The sequence below is a fragment of the Diadema antillarum genome, unplaced genomic scaffold (assembly GCF_040938485.1).
Source record: "Diadema antillarum isolate AM-2024a unplaced genomic scaffold, OU_Dant_1.0 seq00001612_RagTag, whole genome shotgun sequence".
Classification (NCBI taxonomy): Eukaryota; Metazoa; Echinodermata; class Echinoidea; order Diadematoida; family Diadematidae; genus Diadema; species Diadema antillarum.
This window is the reverse complement of record NW_027272325.1, coordinates 367,058-377,500: the sequence shown is the minus strand read 5'-3', so window position 1 is coordinate 377,500 and position 10,443 is coordinate 367,058. Positions and strand designations below refer to the sequence as shown.

At 38.1% G+C, this 10,443-nt stretch overlaps 2 protein-coding genes across 2 annotated transcripts in view; one reads left to right on the top strand and one right to left on the bottom strand.

The window, feature by feature from the left end:
- The window catches only part of LOC139711120 (nesprin-1-like), a 69,974-nt gene that overhangs the window by 24,472 nt on the left and 35,059 nt on the right, over positions 1-10,443 (top strand). The window lies entirely within an intron of this gene.
- LOC139711132 (uncharacterized) lies at positions 2,042-9,453 on the bottom strand. The gene is made up of 4 exons (XM_071623052.1): positions 9,382-9,453; positions 6,492-6,926; positions 2,905-3,135; positions 2,042-2,314 (listed from the first exon to the last, which is right to left on the bottom strand). Exons 1-4 carry the CDS (start codon positions 9,451-9,453, stop codon positions 2,042-2,044), a joined length of 1,011 nt encoding a protein of 336 aa, XP_071479153.1.

The following is a 10,443-nucleotide window of genomic DNA, read 5'->3' as shown; positions in this document are numbered from 1 at the left end:
TTTTTTGGATATCATTGACAAAGTGTGGAATTCCATGATAACATGTGCCATTTCAGAAATCACTTTATCTTTGTTTTCCTTATAGAATAAGCTCTTGTTGAATATGGAGTGAGCAGACGATTTGCATATTTTCAGGGTTTTTTTTTTTTTTGTGTGTGTGTGTGTGTGTGTGTGAGTAGATGTTTATTGTTCGACACAAGAATCAACATTTTGTAATCATACAAGTACTGTTAGAGCAGTCTTTTAATTTCATGTCTGCATTGCAATGCCCATGGGATAATCCATAAGAAGTCTCCCATCAACATGTACTCTGTAACAACATCAAGAAAATCTCAGTCTGATAACTTCCACGGTAAATCTGACTCTGGTGTGGAAACTGATGAAAGTTTGACTCCATAGCTACAGAGCGTTTAAATACATAGCTTGAATGGGGTATGTAGGAATCCAGAAATTGGTCAACTAGTAGATCAGTTTGACCTAGACATGGTGGCCAGTTTACATAAGGGCTTTCTTCAAATGCAGTGAAAAGGCAAGATAGCATTTGCACACTTGTTAGGGTATTGTGCGTGAAAGCATCAAGAGTGCCACTTTTAGCACGATCAACATAACTACTGTACACTTATTAGAAATACACTGTATAGAATACTAATACAGTTGTATAGATACATAAGTAATTTGTTTTTACAGATAAATACTCTGGAAGACTAAGTTTGTATCATAATGACTGCACCTGTTAATCGCAATATGAAAGTTAGATGCCGAAAGTATATTTATATTGATATTCTTGTATAATATCTGGGTCTTCGATGTAAAATATTACCAGTGTAGACATTTTACCTACCCAGTAATATACACAAGTCTGATACCAAGTCTTTCTGACTATGGAATGCTATGTTTTGTGCCATAATGATTGCACTTCATTGTGCTTGACCTATTTTATGCAGATCATGTATTACATAACATAAAATATTTTTATCTTGGCATTTTGTCCATATGCTATGAATCTAAATGTTGGTAGCATCGAACTGATTAATGTAAAGCATAACCAATGTACACAAATCATTGATATAGGTTATACTGCATAATACATGTAGTTATCTAGTACAGGTCTATTGGTACATTTGTATTAAGTCTTGATGCCCATAAATGTGCTGACAAATCACGTATGCATTGTACTTACAAGGTATAATGAAGGGAGTATATTTGAGGAGGCAATGGTGCTGTGGCAACATTTTACATCACAGCATAAAAGAAAAGGTAGGCAAAATTGAAGTATATTATTGCTTTTTTTGTTATAACTTGTCAAAACAACATATAGATTAACATAAATTCACTATCGACTTGTAGAAAAATGTTCATGCTTTGAGTAACTTACTATACTTCTGTCACCCTCTCTGCAAAGTCTTTGTGAAAGTAAGATAAAACAAGACAAAACACAATGTGGCAAGAAATGTCAGCTAAGCTTGCAAGAGTACTTACGTTAACCCAAAATGTATTTGCTGTAGCGATGAATACATGTGCATACCAGTAGTATATAAGTGAAGATGGCTTATTGGTTTCTGAATTTCTGCGTAAGTCCAGTCATAACTTTTGATAAAAATGTTTTGGAATACTTTAGATTATACTGCTGTTTCATCAGTATACATTGATAAGAAGATTTAATTTATCTTTTTCTACACAAAATGTAACAAAGCATAATCGATGTCTGTTTTATTCTCAAAAAAAAAAAAAAGAAGAAGAAGAAGAATAAATCTAAATACTATTTTGACACTGTATTTCATGGTAGATAGCCTCTTTCAGTTTCTGGAGTAATGTGGTGTAATACAAATACATTGTGTGAACTAAAACACACCCAAGCTCAATATTCCTTTAACTCAGAGACAGGAGACATGTCCATTGGAGTAGTAGTTATGTATGTACATGTATACACCTTTTCAGTCTGAATTAATCATGCTAAAACAATATACTAGAATCAGGAGTCCTATATACACTGTATCAAGTAGCATGAGCTTTAAACCTTTTAGACTCTGGCACATTTTATTCACACAAATCTTCCTGCTCTGTAGCCGGTGTATAGACCTGTCAGGCTAGGATAGAGCCGCCGAATTGCTGTCACACAGCAGCTTGGAATGACCTTTCGATTTCCGGCTCCCAACCTTCCATGCTGCCAGAACACAAAACATCGATATGCAGCATGGCGCATGCAGCGATTGTCCTCCCCTGGCTCCTGCGGCTCTCCTTCAAGATTATAAGCATCGACCCACATTGCTCTTTGAAGAAGTAAGCACACTTCATCCATGATGAGCTGGAAAACCTACAAAAATTGCAAATTGGAGAAGGAGAATGTTTGTGTGTGTGTGTGTGTTTGTGTGAAGGATATGCAAATATGATATAGTGAAACTCAAATCCTCCACAACAAAATCATAAAAACTCATGGCGCATTGAATTCTGGTGACATCCAGTCAGAACAATTATGAATATCCTTGAACCTTCAAAATTAAAATGAATAATTAAGTCATGACTGTATTTGTGAACTGTTATTTTCGGTAAGGTTTACATTTCACAAATTTCGTGAATCACAATTGAATTACGTTTTCAAGCAAAAATGCACGTTGCGTTGAAGGTATTACTGCATTAACGATACAATTGGTGTCAATTTGCGAAAACAATATCTTGAAGAAAAAAAAAAAGTCTGATCACCCCATTCGCAAAAATATAAGATTGTACAGTAAGTAGCCGATACTAAAGTTTATTACAACAGATTCATTGCAGGTGTGATAGATAGTGTCCATATTATATGCACTACAGTAATACCTCTCACATTTTTCACTAAAACACTTTTGATTTTATAAGATATGCCAAACACTTGTGATCTTGATAAGATCTTCAAAACATTCTACTTACGGGGTGCTCTGTTAAGCATGCTTCGGGTGTCTTGCCACAACACAACCGCTCTGCGTCTGTTGGCATTTCGACGCAGTTTCTGCATTTGCACCATGGAAGGTCCTGTGAAGGTGGATCTCCCCCAGGTGGTGAAGACGGCTGCATGACATCAAACATCAGTCCTGGTCTCCGTTCCAAAGTTTTGAGCAGGATGTCTTCTATTTGTTCCCGAGACATGTTCTTGATATCATTCTGAAAATCAAAAAATGACATCGGTATCCTTGCTGTCAACATCATGTAATACAGTGTAGTTGTACAAGCAATGTGCATCTGATAAATCCTTGACATCATACCATTACTTGAATACATATACCTAATTAGGATGTTATTTTAACAGTGGCTGTAATTGTTGCTAAGGAGAATAGTACAGTGTAGGCCCTATGCTTTTGCAATAATTCATGGTTATTCCAAGAGGTCCGGAAACAAAATACATCATTTCAATGTGTAATAATAGTTTCACATCATTTCAAAGTGAAACAAGTTTCATAAACTGGTATGTAACAAGCTTGTATTAAAAATGTATCGAGTGTTTATTTCGATGAATGGCGAAATTGTGTTAAGAGTAATTATTGGGAACCTGAGCATATTCGATGCATTTTTGACCACTGCCCTTGACCCATACACAATGGCCCACAATTCGACACAAAGCACATTCATTTTCATGACAACACTTTGAGATACAGTGGACTCTTGTTATAACATAGCCACAGGAAAGACAGTTTTCTTTTGTTATACATGTATACTAAATTTTTGTTATAACTGAGCAAAAGCACAATGGAAGAAAAAAAAAACCACCAGAAAATATCGTGACCATAAGTCTCACTTCATTGTATATGTAACAGGGATTTTGACAAGTCTGTTCGCTAAATGGAAGTGCACTGTACTATCAAAATGTTGGGAAAATTGTGACCTTTGAACATTTCCCTTGAACTTTGACCCCATGGCCGAACTATACAGAATGCAGACATGCATTTACATATAGGAGGCTACCCAGTTTTATGATTTTTTTTTATTTATTTATTTATTTATTTATTTTTATTTATTTATCTTTTTTATTTATTTATTATTTATTTATTATTATTATTATTTTTTTTTTTTTTTTTTTGGGGGGGGGGGGGGTCATTGAGTATTACAAACCTCCACGATATTTTCAAAATGAGTAATTTGAGTACCGGTATTAGGCAACTTCAGTATTTTGGTAAATGTCCAATTTGAGCATTTCAAACTGACCACAAAGGCTTTCGCCATTGGCCGTTTGCACATAATTGTTAAATTCACGAAGAATCACTAACAAGCAGTATGTACATGCATGTTATGGATTATTGCTTAGCTTCCATGATGATATTTTCAGTCAATTACCAGAACTTGGTAAGTATGGTTGGTCCTTCTACTCATCGACAGCCTGATTTTATCTGCCTGATAACAATCACGTATAAACTTGACCTACGTGATTGAGAAAATGCAGCACTATCAAATGTTATTGTTCCCATTTCAATTCGATGTTTCCATGCGATGCTCCCTTTTTAGATCGACCGCTTTTCTTTTCTTCTTCTTTTTTTTTTGTAATGACAAAGCACACAAACCGAGTTGTATTGGACATCGTGTTGAATGAAGTTTTTTTTTTTGGAAAATGCATTGACATTACATTACAATTCGGTTAAAATTTTCATTCGAAATTATGTCCTTGATTTCAACCATCAATGAACAATGAATCTTCGTTGTCATTACACATCCTCAGCGACAGTCAAAGCCAATACATTATGTGGTCTGCGCGCGGTGCAGTGCTTACAAACTAAAGCGTTAGCTGTGCGCCAAAAACTACAGGGTGGTTGATGTGTAAATCTGTTAGAGTTGCCATGTGGAGAAAAGGGGGAAAACAATATTTCCAGTTGATTTTTGCTACTGACATCCGGGCGAAAAATTTCCCTGAAAATCTTATCTGTGGCCCGTTCACAATCATTGTAAGTTGGCAATCCACTGGTATGGCAGCAATACGCAACAGGCAATCAAAATCAAGATTTCCATGGAGCGGAGTTACCATTGGATGGCAAAGTTACCATAAATAATAAGTTTCAAGAAAATACCTTCTGAATTTGCTTCTATGGGAGAAACAGTTAAATTTCTATATGGTCAGGATTAGGGCTGTGAAATGTGGAGTTTCACAGCTAGGTTGAGTTTGGTGCTAGGAATCAAGGATTCGCAGTAAAATTCTAACGCTAGGCTCTAACGTTACTGTTGATAAAGCCTATAAGCCTATAAGAGGATAGAATCTCTTTCGCTTAACGTATAGATAGGTCTAACGTCATACCTTAGCCCATAGATATTTCTTACCGAGTACCAGTATTATTAGTAACTTGTTAGAACAATTGTGGCAGGAGGAAATGTTATGGAACCAATACCATAGATGATCTCTACTTTCAATTGGTTTCAAACAAGAAATTCATCAAGAGAGGGGTTTTTGATACAATCTCTCCCCATCCTTTCTTCTTCTTTTTTTTTGATACATCGATAATGATAGGGACTAGACATAACATGCCCTAACGTTACGACTACGTTGGAGGTGAACGTTCGTGTTTCTCGCTACAGAAGGGTATCATGAGCGAAAAAAAAATAATGAACTAGAAAGCAAGTTTGAGAGTCTGAGAGCGCAGACCTCCGCCAAGCATGCAACAAATTTCCGCCACTGATCTTTTTCTTCAATGATTTCCACCCATTGTGTGCCGACAGTCGCCAGATTTCCCAATGTAGAAGCCTTTGTTACGTAATAAACCCTCAGCTGCGCGGCGCGCCTCGCCCTAGCAGAAACCAAACTAGAGCACGCACTGTATAGCGCGCGCATGCAAACCATTGTGCTCGTACCTTGAACTCCCAAGTTCATTGACCCTACTAGTATCTGCAAACATATCAAAAAGCCTTCATACATTACCCCCAAATTCTCGGATCACTACCAAAATCTAATAATCTCTTACTTGTCTCATTCTTAACCTCTCCTGTAAGTTTCAGGCGAATCCGTGCAAAACTTTTTGAGTTATTTTGCGCACGGACAAACACACAAACCAACGGTAACGAAAACATAACCTCCTCCCTTGGTGGAGGTAATAACCCCAAACTGAATGTGCCATATACTACAGCATGGCCGGCGGAGCCATGGGGACCGTGGGGGGCTCGGGCCCCCACACTTTTTGTATTTTTGTATTTTTTCAAATAAAGAAAAACTTAACAAGGTTTCATCACTTTGGGCCCCACACTTTTTTTTTTAACCCAGAAGTACGCAAGTCACACTAAATAGAAAAAGATAGAGATCTTGAAGTGTGAGCGCGGTAAGGTAATGTTTTTACCTTTTCAGCTGAAGAAACCCGGAAATGGAAGGGATGAGATGAGCTGACCAAGGCTTTTTTTTTTCCTTGTTAGCTCATGAAACCCGGAAGTGGGCCCCCACACTTCTGAAAACGTTCCGCCGGCCCTGTACAGCATCTACTGAAATACAGTCCTAAATTCATGTTTCATGTAGGCTCTTCGTTGTAGGTCCATGGCTCTAGCTAGCTCACCTTCAACTTGTCTGTTCTCGCTTGTCTCAGACGAGCGATCCGGTCTCCATCTGCCGTCATCCCCTTTAGGTGTTTACCTGGTACTGGCCGTCCCTCTGTTGATGCGCCGGCGCTTGGTCTGCTCCTTTTCCGACCCCTATTACTAGTACCCGGTACCCGGGTGGTGGAGCGGCTTGTCGACCCACGTCCTCTATTAGATCTACCGCCGCGTCCGCGTCCTCGCCCGCGTCCTCGTCCGCGTCCTCGTCCGCGGCGGGCAGACACCGCCGGCGTCCTGTTCTCTGAAGCGTCGCTCTCTGATGGAGATTCTGGACGACCTCCTGCTTTACGTTTCCGTTTTCTCTTAGTTGCAGCTCTTGTCTCGGCCGCTACTTCCGAGCTCGGGCCCGGAGCTAGGGCAGGCGGCGATGCGTCAGGAGAATCGGGACTTGTTCCCTATGATTATGATTCAGAAAAGATGCAGTTGTAATATCATGATGACTTCTAGATAGCCATTGCTCGTTCGCATGGCCTATGCCCTATACATTCGAACGGCGTAATATTACCATAGGCTCTTATGAAAAAAAAATATATAGGGCCTATTGACACGTTTTGTATTATTTAGGCCTATAACTAGAACTCTTTTCACTGCATTTTGTGTCTCTGGGATTTTCTAACTAGGTAGTAATATAAATCGTTTTATTACCACAAGCATAGAGGAAATTTCCAAATCAACTTTGCCTGAATTTGTTTGTCATGCCGAATAAAGTCACTATTTGTCAGTGTTGCTAAAGCCTTAAAAATTGTATTACATCAACGAAAAAGAAAGTGTTCCCTCCAGAACGACACAGAAATATCAAATAAGCAAATAATCATTTGTATTGTCTGCGAGTGCGGCATTACTCTAACGTCGCCGAGGTGCATGTACTTCACCTGATCCAAATAAAGCCAATCCCTTCGCACCATAGGCCTCAGATGGGATATGATGCAATCGGATAAGAAACGGGAAGATAGTGTGGTATAATTTGCCACATGGTAAGACATGACATTTTGAAATATCTAAATTTTCAGAAAAATTTTCCAAAAAATGACCAAGTTAACAATATGTTCTTATAATTTCTTACGAGTATTTTGAACTAATTTCCTATACGGAAAACAAAAACACTTCAGCCGTGTAAAGTATAAAGCTTGTAAAAAAAAAAGAAGGGTTATCTCGGTATACCTCTACTTTTAGCAAAAAAAAAAATAACAAACGAGCAAATCTCTCAAGAATGTCGTATGTAACAAACATAAAAATTGTGAGGGTATTTATTATCATCAACTCGCTCCGTGCTGTGAATATTCGTTTTACGGACTGACCGAAATGTGAAAAGAAAAAAAGAGGGGGCATTTCAAAATGTCATATCTTCTTCAGTTTTTTCCAATTTTTGTCACTTTTGTATATTATCACGGAAGGTAATAGTTTTATTTGGATGGATTTCCTGTGAATTAAACGATTCAATTTCCTAATTTCAATGCAGGCCGGCGGCCATTTACTGCAGCCATTGACTGCTAATCGAACCGCTGTACAAACTCAAGCGGATACTGGATAGATTTCGTGGTATCCGAGGTGATGAATTATTCAGCCTCCGTTTCATTATCTCCTTTTCATGGGTCATACAGAGTAACACTCGTTTTCAAGACCCCATCATGTCATTCAGAATCGTAATTTACGCCAAAATGTGAAATAAACTTTATCCTTCAAATTCCAGTTTATGACCTATAGTGAAAGTATACAGGTATATAGCGGGTGTTCTGAAAATTCATCGCTCTCTGTCTTTCACTCTCCCTCTGTCGCCTGGCTCTTGTTGATATACGCTTATGTAGCCTCCATTAGGCCTATCAGCATCTATAATCTAGTTCATCCATTCGTATCTGGGGTTTCAGATTGTCCATCACAGTGCAGGTACGATTGTATATAAATATAATACTGTATATGTACATATACATGTATGTAAGTATATACACTGATGTGTATATATATATATATATATATATATATATATGTTATATGATACAATATTCTTGCGGTAAATTACAATAGCCTCCATGTCAATGACGATGGTATATAACATTTACTTCGTAACCGAAAAGAATGGTAAAAAAGGCCTATATAATATAGCGAGAGAGAGGGTATAACGTACACGGAGCGAAGAGATCCAAAAGTGCTCCATGAGCAGCACCACACCCATAATATGCACAAACAGCCACTATAGGTAATAAATTGCATATATATATATATATATATATATATATTATATACATATATAGGCCGCATATTAACTTAGAGGTACTGTCGTAGATCCATGATGCAAGTCTGCAATCATTATCTCCTTGTTGTAATACAGTTATATCATAACGATTGAGAGTTTTTGAGCATTGTCTTCCAGCAATGATATTCATGTATGGCACAGAGGTGGTCTCTGGTCTGAATATTGAATATTTCGTTATTATACACCGGATAGGTATTACACGAATGATGAAGGGAGATCTCGCTCTACGTACTCGATATTATCATAGCAGGTCATGTCGTCTAGTAGTAATTATCTAGATTTTAGAGGTTTATGTGATTTCTAACCGCGACACTGCCACACGCCCATGAACGGAACTTTCTTAGGAGAGTGATAATCTGTATAGCTTGCACTAAACTGTATCAAGATAAAAACAGCAGCAACAGTTGTACACACCTAACACCTCCTGACAATAATACTATTATATATCAAAGGCAATTTGATACAAATCGACAGGAACATGAAAACATCTGAGAACTAACACTAGTAACAGTATCATTACTATTATTGTCTGATTCTACAGCTTCGATTTGAGCTTCCGGTACCTATATCTATTTCAAACACCAGTGATTATTACTTACTTCTGGACCCCAGTATCGCTGATATGCAGCATCCAGATCAGTTCCATCGTCAGAGTCGTAAGAAAGTTCCATTTGTCTCGTATTTGCCGGAAGTGAGAGGGAACGTTGTACACTTTCAATAAATTTCACCGACTCGATATCAAGATTCGTCTCGTATATACGTTGACTTACTTTGGAGGCTTTGAAGACTAATGCTAAAACTGTCATCTGCACTGCCCTCACGACAGCTCGCCTGGTAAAAGACAACAGATCGGTAACGCGCTATAGGCCTACCGTATTGGATAAATAAACTCTCTAGTCTTCAACCAGCTCTTGATGACAAAGAAGTCAGATATAGCTAAGAGTGGTTGAGATAAATCATGAAAAAGAAGGTAACTATTTACATGGTATATACACATCAAAACAAAAGAAATCTGAAAAATATATGAAAATTAATGAAAATAGAAGAATTGAAATGACACTGACCACAGAATGACAAACAAATTTACTTGGTCTTCAGCATAAGACCACGCTGCACCATGAGAGAAGGAAGAGACCACCACCTCCACAGCTGCAGTTGCACCAATGGTATCGGGAAGTGGCCCATACCATTATGGAGGCACCTCCCTGCTCATTACGAAAGACCCCCGTTTGCTGTATACATGGGGATATATTCGTCTTGCTTGCTTGTTTTTTAGGCGAGTTCGATGGTTGCATCACAGAGCTACAAAACAAAGTGGCTTCGTGCTTCCAACACAAACGAGGACTAAGTAAGACCCTATCTATGGTCAAAGGGGCAGGAATCATCTCCTGAAGGAGGGAGATCTAAATCGGTGGAACATGCCTATCATTATGTTGCGCACATGATTGCGTGGATGTACGCGTGCATAGGCCCAACATTAGGAAAATTTACGTGCTTCAAGATCATGGGGAACATTTTCACATCTCAAACAGGGTGTATGTAAACATATTGGAGCCAAGATTCATGTGCTATAAATCGTCCCGTATATACATTATAATGATACTCATGATTACCGATATCCTCGATAGCATGATTTTTTTTTCCAAATTACACACTCTAAA